Source organism: Narcine bancroftii, chromosome 3 (genome assembly GCF_036971445.1).
Source record: "Narcine bancroftii isolate sNarBan1 chromosome 3, sNarBan1.hap1, whole genome shotgun sequence".
In the NCBI taxonomy this organism is placed as follows: domain Eukaryota; kingdom Metazoa; phylum Chordata; class Chondrichthyes; order Torpediniformes; family Narcinidae; genus Narcine; species Narcine bancroftii.
In genome coordinates, this window is record NC_091471.1 from 271448555 (window position 1) to 271463879 (window position 15325).

The following is a 15325-nucleotide window of genomic DNA, read 5'->3' on the forward strand; positions in this document are numbered from 1 at the left end:
TGTGGTATTACAGTAACAGTGCAACATAAAACAGAACTGCGGCAGAGTTGTTTTTGAAATGCCTCATGCAGTTTTTGAAATAAATTATGGGATTTAACACAATGGTGCAATTCAAGGGTCCTTTACATCCCAGACTGGCTACCAATTCCACCTCAGTTTCTCACCTTTGTGACTATTCTTGATGTGGAGTACAGTGAAAGGCCGCGAGATCTGTGTTGGTCAGCACAAGATGTGTAGCTTTCTCATGCAAGTTGATAGGTATCATCAACTCATAATCTGGCTTTGTTTTGCATTTGCAAAGACCTGGGTGGGGGTAGGGGGGGGAAGGGGAGAGTAATTTGACATGCACTTAATGCACCAGAGAGAGTGTTGGATCTGGGACTTTCGTGTTTTGCCCCATTCTGCACAGGGAGGTTCGTGCAGCCTTCGTTGAAAATGAAAATTGAATCATTTTCCAATTTCTACTGCATATCGCTGATCTCGCCTCAAACCGTGCATCTTGGCGCCTCACAGTTTAGCGGGCAGCAACCTCCTTTGAAGAAGACCGCAGAGCCCACCTCACTGACAAAAGGCAAAGGAGGAAAAACCCAACACCCAACCCCAACCCACCAATTTTCCCCTGCAGCCGCTGCAACCGTGTCTGCCTGTCCCGCATTGGACTTGTCAGCCACAAACGAGCCTGCAGCTGACGTGGACTTTTTACCCCCTCCATAAATCTTCGTCCGCGAAGCCAAGCCAAAGAGCATAACCAACCTACTATTTCAAACACATATTCCTGGTGGTTGTCCTTCCTTTTAAGTGATCCTGCTGAAGGTTTTGCATTGAGAGGCAATAATTGGTCCTTTGAAAGTAAATAGAGGAAATAGTGCAAATCTATAAACAAAATGGTTTGCTTGGCAGAATTTGTTTCTCTCTCTCTCTCTCTCCCCCAGGGTTTCTTTGTTTATGTGAAATGCCTCCCTTGTGGAGAATAGCAGGAAAATACATTTCCAGCAGCTCTAAATTCAAATAATTTCTAGTGGGGGAGGGAAGGATATAGGGCAACAAAGTGTCCCAGGAAGAATGAGGAGAACAACACAGGAGTCCAGCAATGAGCAAGTCACCTGATGCCCCTGCTCTCATTAACCAGCGCTGACACCCCTTTCTAATTCAGTCAGAACCATGTTCTATTCTGTTAAATGTTACTTAAGCAAAACATTTGTATGTTAAATATGTGTAGTCACTAATCAGGATGGAGCTCGTTTTAAAACTGGTATTTATGGTATATTTTCACTCATTAATCCAGCTACAGCTAAATAAAATGACTCCCTCAGTCTCAGCTACTTCAAAATGACACTCCTGTTAACGCATTTTTTTTCTCTCCCTCTCTTTAATGCAAATTACAATGATTTGTTTGAGGCAGAAAAGGACAGCCGCAGAATGTCTGTTCCTACTACACTATAATTAATCCGCCCTGGCAGTGGGCAGGGCCCCAGCAAGCGAGCCCACGTTACTTTGATTGACACTTCGTTTTCCCGAGCCTCTGCTTTGTCGCGGCTCCGCATGCGTGCTCCCAGCCGGTGCCGGGATTTGGAGTTCGTCCGATCACTCGTGGCACTGCAGCCACCCACGAGGTGACTTCAAATCCCAGCAGCCCTCGGGCCAACCCGCCCAACAAGCCGCACATTTGAGGCGACCAATCAAAGGGCAGGTGCATTTCTGATTGGCCATGAAGGGAGATGACTCCCAGTCCCCACGTGGGGGAGCCGCCATGTGATTGGTTGGGGTTCAGGATGGTGTGTATCCAATTGAGGGAATTCTCAAAGATGTTGCAAAGAGCAGAGAGGTGAGGTTTGCAACAGTGAGAGCCCGTGTTTCATTGAGTAAAACGAATCTGTTCTTGGAATATCATCCTTGATCTGATCACTTCTTCTGAAGCATGGACTTTATTTAGGAGGGGCCTTTTGGTTTATTTCCGTCAAGCCAGTTTTAAAGCCTTAAAGCTCGGGCGCCAGCTTGGAACACTTTGAGTTGGGATCGACAGAGGTGGACTGTGTTGTTCGATGGACATCACCACACCGTGTTCCTTTGTACAGCCCTGGATTTCCCCCAGCCTCGGCAAAAGTCCCGTGTTGCTGTGGATTTCCTGCTGATCCCCCTTCTCCGCTGCCTTTCGGGGATGTGATCTGGAGTTGCATCTTGCTGGCGGATGGTTCGGTGGTGAGAAACTGAAGGACTGCTTCCCTCCTGGGTGATGCTTCCAGTCTAAATTATCAGCCCGACGTTTATCCCATCGTCCGTTTTGCGAGCATTTGTGTCTGCGGTTTTAATTAAAAAAAAGCTGGGGGAAGTATTGAGAGGAACAGCATCCAAAGATGTATCCACAAGGCAGACATCCCGTAAGTACCAGTTTACTCAACAACATTGTGAATCATAGTCGAATAAACAACAAAGCTCTCATGCATTCGAACACACGGGGAAGGAGTCATTTGCTCTTTTTAAATCAATTCGGACAGCGAGTTCAAATTCCGGAGATAAAAATATTTAATAATGGGTTGAAATAATGTTACTTCGGTATGAATGTAGCAACATGTCATCATTGCGCGCGTTCTGAAGAGCCCGGCGCAATTGTCGTTCCCCCAAGTAGTTAAAGTGGGGGGTGGGGGGGGATATTCTTTGTTGCTGAAGGCTTGTCTTTTCTGGGCTATTTTAATTACTTGTGGGGGAGGGAAGGGATATCCTAATCCCTGGATATTGAGTACGTGCAGGGTGGCGATGTCAATCGGAGCATCCTATCCACGTCCCCTCCTATGTAGCTACTCGAGAAATTGTTGTTTCTCTTGGGGTGGGGGGTGATTTTATTTAGAGACGCCGGGAAATCCAGCAGGTGGCAATGGTTAGTGACATTTCCGCAAAGGGTTAGTTTGTTTCCGTTTCTCTCTCTCGAGTTAATCGCCTTGTCAGATGTAACCAATGTATCGCAGAGAAAAAGCAACTTTCTGTCCAATGCACGTTACAAGTGTAATTCCAAGTCTCGGGCGCCGCATATTCGAGCAGATCGAGATGATTTGGACTCCGGACCCCTATCAGAAGTGATTAGTGAGGAGACAATTAGCACTGATGAGGGAGAAATCCAATTCGCCAATGTGACCACTTAAAATATCGAATGAGTTAATTGAATTGCATAAAGTTCTTAAGGGGAAGTTGTTGGTCAGGGACGTGGCGAGTCCCTTTCTCCCAGTTTTCGCTAATCGACAATAACCTGCATTTACGTAGCACTTTTTCAAATGCAGCAAATATGTCCTGGCAAGAGCACAGTCGAGCAAAAAAAAAAAAATGCTGAACCATGGATTTAACTGTGTGCTTAAAAACGTGCAAGGCATTGGTTGACAACCACACCAGGAGGAAAAGGGGAGGTCAAAAGGTATGGTTTTGCTTAAATTTGCTCCCTGGAGTAATGAATGCCCATGTCAGATAGAGAGAGCTGCATCAGCGAAGCAGGCCCTTCAGCCCCTCGAGTGTGTACCATTGTATCAGCTATTGCACCTTTCTACCTGCCTGTGTTTGGGATGTGGGAGGAGACTGGACAAGAGGGAGAATGGACAGGCTCCACAGAGGTAGTAGTACCAGAAGTTGAACCTTGTCTCTGATGCGGTGAAGTAGAGGAATTTTTAAAAATTGTATACATTCAGGTTTGATTGAATCGAGAATGTACAGAACAAGGCTATTGAGCTGGAGATGATGAACAGTTCAGGTATCACAAAGTGGTCTTACAGCCATGTTTTGACCAACCGCTATTTTCATGGTGATGTATGCTCCAAAGGCCTACTGCCCACTCCTGCTTTGGTGGGGGGGGGGGGGGGTGGGGGGGGAAGGCATGACGTTGAATTGAACGTTGTCACATGTACCGAGGTGCAGTGAAAAGTTTTTAGAGTGCTGTTCAAGCAAGTCAGCCTTGTACTGGAGTACAGCATAATGCAGTGGTTTTCAACTTTTTTTCCAACTTGCATACCACCTTAAGTAATCCCTTAGTAACCACAGAACTTATGGGTGGGGGGGGGAGGGGGAAGAGGTTGAATACCACTGGCATCATGTAATAATTTTTTTTAATAAGTGCAAGTCGTAGTGCAAACAAAAATTACTTCTGGGCCCCTTTACATGTGTAATTTCACTTGCTCTGTCTTGGTCTTCAGGAAGAGTTTCCACCAGAAACATTGACCATTGTCTGACCTGTTGAATGCCTCCAGCAACTTTTTGTTTGTGGTACACCATTCATTTCTGCTTTATTATTACAGTGCCTGCTGCATGAGACTGACTTGCTTGAATAGCACTCAAAGCAAAACTTTTCACTGCTTCTCCATGCATGACAATGAACAGTTCAATGTCACCACCCCCATAAGCAGCAGCAGGAATGGGCAGTGGTTCCCTTGAGCCTACACCACTATTGAATAAAAATCATGGTCTAAACTTGACCTCAAAACCACTTGACCTTTGTGATACCAGAACTGTGTGTCGTTACCAGCTCCTTAACCTTATACTTGGCCCTACTTGATTCAATCAAACCTGAATTTATGCATTAAAAAAAATTAATCCTCTGCCTCATAGCATCAGAGGCCCGGGTTCAACCCCAACCTTGGATGCTACCCGTGTGGAGTATCCCCTGTGACCACATGGGTTTCTGTTAGGATGTTCAGTATGAGAGAGGAGGTGTGGGGGTGGAGAGGCAGAGGGGAAAATCATTAGGAAGGGGGGGGGGTGTATAAAGAAAATTGGAGAGAAAAATAATTACAGGAGTAGATAAAGAAGAGGTGGAATGAGATGGGGGTGGGGGGGATACCTAAAATTTTGAAAATCTGACCTCCTGTTGTCCAGGAGGAATCTAATATGTTGTTCCTCAAGTTTATGTGTAGCCTGTAGATGAGGCCAAGGACAGGAATTGTTGGGAAAGTTGGTGTTTGGCTGGAGGGATCCCAAACGTCGTCAATGTTTTGGTGAAGCAGTCAGCCAGTCTGCATTTGGTCTCCCCAGTATATAGGAGGCTGGACCAAATGTGGTTGATCAGGTTGGATGAGGTGCATGTAAACCTCTGCCTCGCCTGCACGGTCTATTTGTGGTCTGAGATGGGTGAGGGAGAACATGTAAGGACAGGCTTTTGCACTTTATGCAGTTGCAGTAGGAAGTGCCGAAGGGGGTGGAAGGTTGGGTGGGTAGGGAAGAGCAGGCTAGACTAGTGAGTCTCAGAGAGACATCCTTATGAAAAGCCCCACTGGGGGGAATTAAAGATGGGAAGATGTGGCTGGTCATGGAATCACACTGGAATTGGAGGAAGGTGTTGTAGGATATAATGTGACAGATACATAATTTAATTGGGTGGAAAGTGAAGACCAAAGAAACTCTGGGCTTGTTCAGCCTTGGAGGGAGTTGGGGTAAGAAGTCTGAGAAATGGAGAAGATCTGGATGCAGGCTTTATTAATGACAAGAAGGAGGAATCTGTTTTTATTAAAGGAGGACACTTCAGATGTTCTGCAGTGGAGGACCTCATCCTGATAATGGAGAAGATTGAGGAATTGTGAGAAAGGGGTGGCATCTTTGTAAGGATCAGGATGGAAGGAGGTGTAATCCAGGTAGCTGTGGATCTGTTGGTTTGTTGTAGATCTCAGTGGATACCTGTCATTTGTCCCGAGATGGTGGAATGTTGCATTAAGTCAAGAGTGCAGGGTATAGAGAAAGATATCATGGGTGTCGTCTTTTACCAATGAGAGGGTCCAGTTAAAGAGTTGAACAGCTTGATTTTGAGGTTTGTGTTTTCAAGCTGGTGTAGATTCTGCCAAACAGGAGGAGAGGGTGGTGGAAGAAGTGAGTATGAACTGCGTGGGGCTGAGGGGTTTGGAATGCACACTTGGTGTGAGCTAGAAGGTAGGCAGCAGAGATTTGGATGGAATCAAGATTTGGAAGGTTGAGGTTGAAAAATCCAGTGGAATAGGCAAGTTTGGAGTGAACCAAGACCAATGTGAGAACTTCTGTAGCTGATTAGCTGAAGCAGTCAAAGTAGAATTTGAGGTCTCAAGAGAATCCAGATGTTGGAATCTGGAGCAAAAATAAACTGTTAGAAAATCTCCCTTCACGCAAATCAAAGGAACTCAAACAGCATTAGAGGACGTAAAGGGATGTTTGATGTTTTTGGGTTGAGACCCTGAATCCTGTGTTGTCAGTGTTTAAGGGTCTTGACATGAAATATTGACCATCTCTTGACCTCCAAAGAAGCAAAGGTCAAATGCAAACATTTCCCTTCCCCTGCTCATCTTTGTAATTGTGCTAACCAACTGTAATAGGGAATTGTGATCAAACTATCTTCCCTCCTTCTCTGCCCTGATCAGTGCCATTCAGCTGAAGAGTTACAGCTGAGTGGAAATTGAAATGGCTGGATGATGACTTCCAGTGGGGGTGGAGCAGCACTGGGGTAGAGTTGTGTTGAGAACTACCATCTGAGTCATGTTGCTGCATTAGCCTGAAATGTTTTATGCAGATGTAGAATTCCTTTCTTGTCAGTGGTTCTGAGGAGTGATGGAGAAAATACCCATCATCTTGATGAATGCAGTGACGACTACAACAGCCTCCACTTGGAAAATACATTGTGGCAGATAAGCAAAAGTTTAGTCAAAGGAGTGGGGTTTAGCACTGGTCGCTAATGGGGAATGAGGACATTTTAGAGCTCAGGGGAGCCTGGTAGTTAAAAGAGTGATTCATTTTGAGAGAGGGAAGCAAAAATTAAATTGAAGGAGCCCCTACCATAGAGACAAAGATGACCTTCCCCTACTTTTGGCCCAATAATTTGGTATTTTCTTTGCATTGTGTGTAAAAGCCATCCCCCCCCCACCCTGCCACCCCACCTTATTTTTGACTCCAGCTGCCTTCCCACCGGAGCTCCTGACACCCGGATGCAGACTTGCCAGCTTGTGGCCCATCCAAGCTCCTGATGCCTTGGACGGCGCAGGTACTTGCATTGGTCAAAAGTAATATGTGTGTAATAGTCGACATCCGCCCACCCCTAAATTTTACCCTAAAAGTTGATCCACGAAAGTCCTTGCATGAGTAGATACATTGTATCATCCTGAAGAGTTCCAGGGCTGGAGGAGATTCGAGATGAAACCTAATGGAAGGATTTGAAAACGGTGATGGTTTTTAAAGTCAAGTTGGATGGTGAGGAAATAATGTAGGTAAGTATGTGGCTGATACTGAGTGGGATGTTCTCCATTCACACATGTACACACCCTTTGTAGCAAAAGGATAAGAAGCCATTGCACCACAAGGTGTGCAGAAATCGTGACTGTATGGTTGGATTGAGCTGTTTCTTTTTCACACAGGCACCTCATCAGCCGGGACAGCCATTTAAATTTACGGTGGTGGAGACATGCGATCGCATTAAGGAGGAATTTCAATTTCTGCAGGCACAGTACCATAGGTAAAGCAATTATTGTCAGCGGTGGTGTAAATTGAACTGAATCCCCTTGCTCGAAGCATTTAGTTTGAACTTGAGTTGCTCATTTTCGAAGGGATGACTTATTGCATTTCAAAAAAAATAGTGTTCATGAATTGGTGTTGTCCCAGATTCACCAACGATGGCAATTTCCCTGCAGGAATCATAAACATGTTTGGAAACGTAATGCATGAGGTTGCACATGAAATGTTGGAAATGGTCAATGTCTGTAAAGCCATGTTAACCTTTTAAATGTTCACCACCTTCCAACTGTTCTGAGCCTGAGGGGCTTTCAAACAGCTGCCAATCAAATTTGAAGCCTAAGCAGCTGCAAGCTCCCTCTTTAATTTGGCCAGTCGTACGGATTGCAGGATCCGATAGCAGAGTTACTTTTTTTTTTAAATTATGTGTTAGGTACTTTAGAATTCCAATAATTTTGCTGAAATGGATTACTGGAGTGGTGAAATTGAGGATGCAGGTTCGTCTTTTCAGAATTTATTCTCATGAAAATGTCAGGAAATTTGTTGTTTTGTGCAAACATAAATAAGCCACCATATAAAATAAATAAAAACAGTGCAAGAAAAAGTCAGTATCTGTGATTCATTGATCATTCAGAAACCTAATGGCAATGCTGCTAGGAGCTTTTTCCTTGTGGTAGCAGGGTGAGGGTCCTTGATGATAGAAGCTGCTTTCTTAAGGCACTGCCTCTTGTAGATGTCCTCGATGGAGTGAAGTCTGGTGACACAGGCTGAGTTAGCAACTCTCTGGAGTTTTTCATCTTGTCCAGAATAAGGACCAATTTAATTGCTTGATTTCTATTTGGAAATGCAAGGTTTAATGAACCCTCACACCAGGATAATCTAGCTTAACATTCCGAATAGTGGAAAGCTGTGTTAGCAGTGATGCACTTTTGGAGTTGAAAATGTGAGGTGTTGTCTGGAGGTTTAAATGAATTACAATTTCAGTTATTTCAAAGAATGCCCCATGGTCCTGGTGTGGGGAGGTGCAAAGAAGTGAGTCCTGTTGCAGGAAGAGGAAAGTTAGTCACACAAGGACACAATAAAAAGAGGTGGAGAAAAATTTCTGAAACAAAAGCAGAAAATGCTGAAAAAGTTCAATGTCGAGCATTTGTAAAAAGTGAAAGGAAGTTAACGTTTCAGTTTAAGACCCTCTCAGGTCTGACAAGGCATCACTTGATTGGTTGAGGATTCTGTTTTTTATTTAAATTTTTTTTTGCCCTGTCAATAAGTGGTAATTTTGTTTTCCCCCACAAGTAAAAGAATCTCAGGGTTGTATTTGATGTCACATATATACTCTGGCAATAATCTGAAATCTCCAACATTTTCTGTTTTAGTTATTAGGAGAGACACGACAGGTGACATGGATGAGATGGGTTAAATAGGCCACGTGATGGGAGACTCAGAGTTGAAGAGGGTTTAGGAGGAAATTCCAGAGTGTGCATTGTTAGAGATCGCAGGAAGCATGGGGTCTTGTGTGCTACCATATTTGGCTAGATAGTGATTCCCACTTCCTTTTTGAGTAATCGATTGAGAGTGAAGTGTTTTGAAATAATCATGTATTTTGTAAGGCTGAAATTGGGCTACTATATTTAACACTGGATGAAAGCTTTCCCTTCACTATGTTTGGGGTTTCTTGGAAGGTCTTGTGGTTAGATGCCATCAGCAATCCGATTACGATGAAAGTATAATGATGGACAGCATAGGGTCAACCTTGTGCTGATGTTGAATTGTTTACTGTTATATACCAAGAAACAGTGAAACTTTGATGTGCTATTTAGACAAATCAACCGTCATGATGTACAGTAGGTTCTACAAGACTAAAACAGTGTTACAATAAAGTGGAAATGGGTATAGGATGGAGAGTTACAGTGAAACAAGGCAAGATATCATGTTTTACTAATGGGAGGTCAATTCACGAGTAAAGAAACAGTCCTCAAATCTGGAGGTGCATGTTTAAAGTTTTGTATCTTCTGCCTGACAGGAGGGGGGATAGAAGGGAGTGGGATGTGATCTTTAAGATGCTTGCCTGAGGCATGGGTAGGTGAAGGAAGAGTCAATGGAGGGAAGGCTGGTTAGTGCGATGGCCAGATCTTGAACCATTGAAAAACTTTCACAGAAACGGCTTTACACTTTCTGGCTATAGCTAAGGTGACCTTCACAAAAGAAATTTGCTGTTTTGAGAACTTAAAACTCATGTTGCCAATGTCTCCTTCGTTGTGGCCAGGAAGTGTATAGCAATTTCATGGAAGTCCGACTCCCAGTTAACCATCACATGATGGAATATGGAAATGCAGAGTTGCATTCCCCCTAAAGATGATCACTTACAATATAAGGAAGAATTATGGCACATTTGTTAAAATATGGAATAGTTATTTGAATTATATTTGCACCCAGTTTGATGAATTCCCCCTACTTGCAAAGAAAATGGCGCAGACATCATGTGTGTGTGAGTTTTTTGTGTGAAGTAAGATGGTTAATTAATTCTGTATTAATGTTTATTGTATATTTGTATAAGGTAGGGAGGGAAATCAGGGGATGGGATTAGAGTGTGTGTATCAAGTTGATTTGTTTTTGGTTTGTTGTGTCTGGGGGGGAGGGAAAAATATAAAATATTAAAAAAAAACACCATTACCGAGTGCTTAACTGGATTTCTGTCTGAAAGAAGGCTTCTTAACAGCATTCGACTAGGGTGAGTTGTGACTGGTTATTAGTTCTACCACTGATGCAGGAGTAGTTTGAGGTTTGGAATCAAAAGTAATGCACAATAGTGTTATTGGTATAATGAGAATTAACCCGTGTAGTTGACTGGGATGAAACAGTACCCCAGTGTGCCACATAATTGGATTTCTCCCCATCACCCAGTTATTCAGATGTAACCTTTGTGCCCTCTGATCTCCACTCCTACCAGCAGAAATAGGTTTCTACTTATTCCTTTGTAATTTATTGCACCTCCTTGTAATAATCTCCCAGCAACATTCTCTGCTCTAAGAAGAACAAATGCAGTTTCTCTGCTCTCTCGGAAGATTTCACAAAGATGAACTGATGGTGAATTACTAAAGATACCCAATGACATTACAGTATAAAATGTTCTGAGCTTTGCTTTCATGCTTGATCTCAACCTCCTTGATTGGATTACTGTGTTATAATTCCCTGACAAGTATCCATTATCTGCTCCTCATCTACAGCTATTTATGGGTGCCAGAAACTAATGCAGAGCAGCTTTAACCTGTTCAGTGCTGAATTCTTGTTTCTGTATACATTTAAATTTGTGATGACTTCCTGGCGAACTTTATAACGGGTCACATTGTTGTGTTTGGTGTTACTGCAGTTGAGACTTTCAACATAGGATGGCCCTAATGGGAACCCATCACAGTGGTTTTCTGTTGCTCATGGCCATAGATGCTAACAGAATCAGTATTGTTTTAATTGTCATGAACGTCGCAAAATTCTTTGTTTTGCTGTAGCAATCATAGACATGCAAGTTGATGAAAAAGACAAAAGGGAGGCAGTGTCTGTGGTTCAATGTTCATTCAAGTACCTGAAGGCAGTGGGGAAGAAGCTGTCCTTGTGCAGCAGGATATTTGTCTTCAGGCTCCTGGAACTCTTTCCAGATGGTAGCAGAGTGAAGAGGGCATGACCTGGGGAGTGGGGGTCTTTGATGATAGAGGCTACTTTCTGAAGATACCATCTCTTGTCAACATCCTCGATGGGTCGGACTAATGCCCGTGATGTCGCCTTTTCTTGTCCTGAGTGTTGGCACCTCCACACCAGAGAGTGAGACAACCGGTCCCAATGCTCTCCACGGTCCACCTGTAGAAGTTTGAGGGTCTTCGGTGACTTACTTGAAAATGCATTACTTCTCGCTGCATCTCAATACAAGAAACTTGGCCGTATGAAGATCTGTTTCTCATGAGAATCCTGATTATTGGGTTGTGTCCTGACCGAGTGTGGCGCGCTTTGAGAACTAGTATTAGTTTGCAAGGCAGAGAACTTGTATACCCTCTGAAAGGTGGCACTGATTGAACTCTGCAGTGACTGAAAGCACACAGTTGGATTCCTTTGTGCCATTTGGAGAATGTGGTCCGTTAAACGCCAACTGTGAATTTCTGTCCCCCCAGATGGACTGGCCATGCTTGATTAGGTTCTGCTGGTGGCGTAGAGAGCTTTAACAGGCTTTGAATGATTTTCTCTGTGAACAGTAGAATAGGATACATTGTAGAGAATTCTTCCAATTCTGTCATGATTAGGATGAGAAGAGAGCAGGACAATTGGTTTGGGATTTACGGCTAGGTAAACATTAAAAAAAAAGTAAGAATGCTTTGTAATTGAAACGCAATTGATCCCATTCAGTTACTATCACTGTGGCCCACAATGAAGAATAATTTATATAAAAATCAAACTTTGTATATAATGGATGTGTAGAATCTCCAAACATTCGTTTAAAAGGCTACATAAAGTAATTGGGGTTACTCAGCGGCTTTTCTCATGCAGGCTGGCATGAGAATGCTCCGAGAGCCTTCATGCATGCATGCAAGTGTCTGTAGACTCTTGTAATTTGCTACATCAGCTGGCACAGGGCTTTTTAACCTATGCTGTGTGTCAGTTGGTGGCAGATAACTCCACAAAATGTGATGCAAAAGCAGCTTTCTGACCTCGTATGGCCCATAATCTGAACAATTATCCAATGACTTGTATTTCATTCCCATATTGAGCCACCAGTGTTGGCATTTCCTTTATTCTTGTCAACTTGCTGGAATACATGCCGATTAAATTTGTCTTGACTTCCTGACTGTGCAACAGTATTGTGAAGCTCTCCCACCTGAGGTTTTGCTCATCCAAGACACTGGCGCAATTTTTGAATATTTCCGCAGTCACAGAATTTGCAATTTCTCATTTCAGGCCCTCTCAAAAATTTGCTGAATTGTCCCATTTGACTTGGTGTTGATGTGTCTGATTTAATTCATGTGCCTTGCCATTCGGCACAGGCGATCATAGCTCTCCACCTATCACGGTCTCTGACCCTCCGAATTGCAGTTGTTGCTCTCCTGTTTCGAACCAGATTTTAATCCATCTCTCATTTTCATTCTCTGTCGGCCTCTGTTTCTTTTTTCTTCCAGCTTCCCAGTTGTAACTAAATGTACTAATGCATCTCTTCTCATGATGTGTCCAAAGAATTTTGATCGTTGTTTTCTGATTCTTTTAAGGAATGTATGTTTTGTTTTCTTCGTTCTTTGTAGAACTTCTTTTTTTTTTATCCTGTCTGTATATAATTCTTCTGAGAAACTGCATCTCTGCTGCATTGATTCTTTTTTCCATTGCATTTATGATGGTCAATGACTCGGAGCCAGACATCAATATAGTTTGAAGGCAGATTCAGTTGCTATTTTCTTGTTGATTCGGATATTTCTCATTTCTATAAATGCTGTTCTTGCTTTTATGTCTACTTTGCATTTGCCATCAGATGTTCCCCACGATCAAAGGTACTTGAAGTTATGAACTTGTTTCAGGATTTCATTTCCCAATACGATCCTACAATTTGGAATAGTTGGTTTCTTTAATATGACCATTACTTCAGTTTTCTTTTTGTTTAAAGTTAGGCCAAGTCTTTTGCTCTGTGTTGATGGTAGATGCTAATTTCTGTAAATTTCTTCACTGTTTGCTCTCAGAACTGTATCATCTGCAGAGTAGAGAGGTTGTTGATATTGTGTCCTCCTATACTTATTCCAGGTAGGGTTTGTATGGTTCTCATGATGTGTTCATTTTACAGGGAGAACAGATTGATCACCACCTCGCTGTATTGGCCGATATTCGCCAAGCTCGTTGTCTATCTGTTGGCTGAACCTTGTTGCCAGTAGAGATTCCCGATGCTCTTTTCCATCGATATTAATATAATTGACTACTCGAAAGCCCGTGACACTGTGAAACACCCCAGTCATCATGAAAATGCTTAAAAATATTAATATCGATGGAAAAGAGCTAAGAATAATCAGGACTCTCTACTGGAGACAAAGTGCAGCCATACGGATAGGTAATGAGATTGACCTCTGATTTACAGCCCTGTGAAATTCCTTGGGTGATTCAAATGAATATGTTATGCAAGTGCAAACTACAGATCGGGTGTTTAATTAAAAAAAATGCCTGTGCTATTGTACTTGGCAAGTGAAAGGACCTTCTCTTTCATAATTATAGAGGTGTCATGGCTGTGAGGTATTCTCATGGATGCTGATTTATGATCTACAAATTGTGTCAAGCTAAATTTGCATAAGGCCAATAGATTTATGCCAATGTTGACAAGTCTTGGCAATGGAATCATCTAACAATTTCTGCCTCTGTAGCTTCCTACTAAATCCAGCATCTGCAGACTTTTTTTTCCACTCAAAAGCATGTCTTAACAAGTATAAGTGTGCATGGTTGCCAATGGGCATTTATTGAATTTATTTTCGCAATGAAGTTGGGAAATCTTAAATTGAAATGGTACTGATTTTTAAGTCGTCAGATGAAAATCTGAGTACCGGTGTTAGAACTAAAGAAGCTGAACATTTGCCCCAGCAGATGTTTTTGCTTTTATCTTGAGCAGCAGGAAGTGACTTGTGCCCTGTATTGACAACTTTGCTCTTTCAGACTCACTGCCACCAAATGCAGCCCGGGCGAGAGACAGAATATAATTAAGGCCAGGTAATTAGTTCTCGGCTACTTTTGGGGTAGGTGTTGGAGGCTCTCTTTTCCTTCTCCATCTCTTGGCCACTGAGAGGTGTTTAGGCAATTCCTGCCAGTGGTGAATCCTGTCTTACAGCAGGCAAAAAGAAATATCATATAATATGACACTGTTTTATTAATATGACAATAAATTGAATCTTGAGAATGTGTAGAAGACATTCTTGCAGCATGTTGACACATGCATACGACGGTTGGTTAAGTGCTGAATGATGGTCTGAAATCTAGGTTTGCACCAGGTATTTCAAAGGTTTTTACTTCATTAGAATCAATGGCCTTTATTCTTCATTGAAGCACGTCTATTTTCCAAATATTTTCTGAACAAATTAGTTTAATTTTGTCAGTACAAAATTCTGTCAGTTTCTTCTTTTTTATCTTGATTTTCCTCTCAGCCTTTTTTCTCCCCCCATATATTTCTTTGTCTAGAGTTGGTGGGCAGATTAAAGGGGTTCTCTTAATCCATTACATGGAGTCACCATTCAAACTCACACAGACAGTTTGCTCTCCATCTTGAGGCCACTGGCACCAAATTCTTTAGTGCATCTGAGATGTGTGAATGGTGGTGGAAAATCGTACCAAGACGGGTCTTTTCGGTTCAGTTCAAGCCTCCTTTTGTTTTATTTGTAGGGAGCCAACATTTTTGGAGTCATAGGGCATGGAAACTGGCCATTTGGGCCAAACATGTTTATGCAGATCAGTGGACCCTCATGCATGTCATCCCATCTTCCAGCACCTGGCCTCTAGGCTTCTATGCCGAGGTGGGTAAAGGGCATAAATTCTGTCGGTGACAGTGGTTCTACCTTGCTCCCTGTACTGCACTGGTACTCCCTGCTCTCCAGATTAAAAATGGTTCAGAATCAGAATTCATTGTCATGAACGCATCACAAAATTTGTTGTTTTGTGACAGCGTCACATTTGGAAGTGTTGCTATAAATTACCTTTATAAAAATAAATAAATGACTGCAAAAGAAGAGAAAGTGTCTGTGGTTCACTGTCCATTCAGAAATCTGAGGGGGAAGAAGCTGCTTTAGAAACATTGATTGTTCGTCTTCAGTCTCCTGCACCTCCTTCCTGATTGCAGCAGTGTGAAGAGGTCATGGCCTGGGTCCTTGAGAAGAGGGGCTGCTTTGTTATG

At 42.7% G+C, this 15325-nt stretch overlaps 1 protein-coding gene across 2 annotated transcripts in view; it reads left to right on the forward strand.

Moving 5' to 3' along the window:
- The first annotated feature begins 1796 nt into the window (after positions 1-1796).
- The window catches only part of LOC138758771 (transducin-like enhancer protein 4), a 209670-nt gene continuing 196141 nt past the window's right edge, over positions 1797-15325 (forward strand). For both annotated transcript variants that reach the window (XM_069928143.1, XM_069928144.1), the window contains exons 1-2: positions 1797-2378; positions 7344-7441. In XM_069928143.1, the coding sequence (XP_069784244.1) occupies positions 2355-2378; positions 7344-7441 (122 nt within the window). In that variant the 5' untranslated portion in view covers positions 1797-2354. The remainder of the gene's footprint in view (positions 2379-7343; positions 7442-15325) is intronic.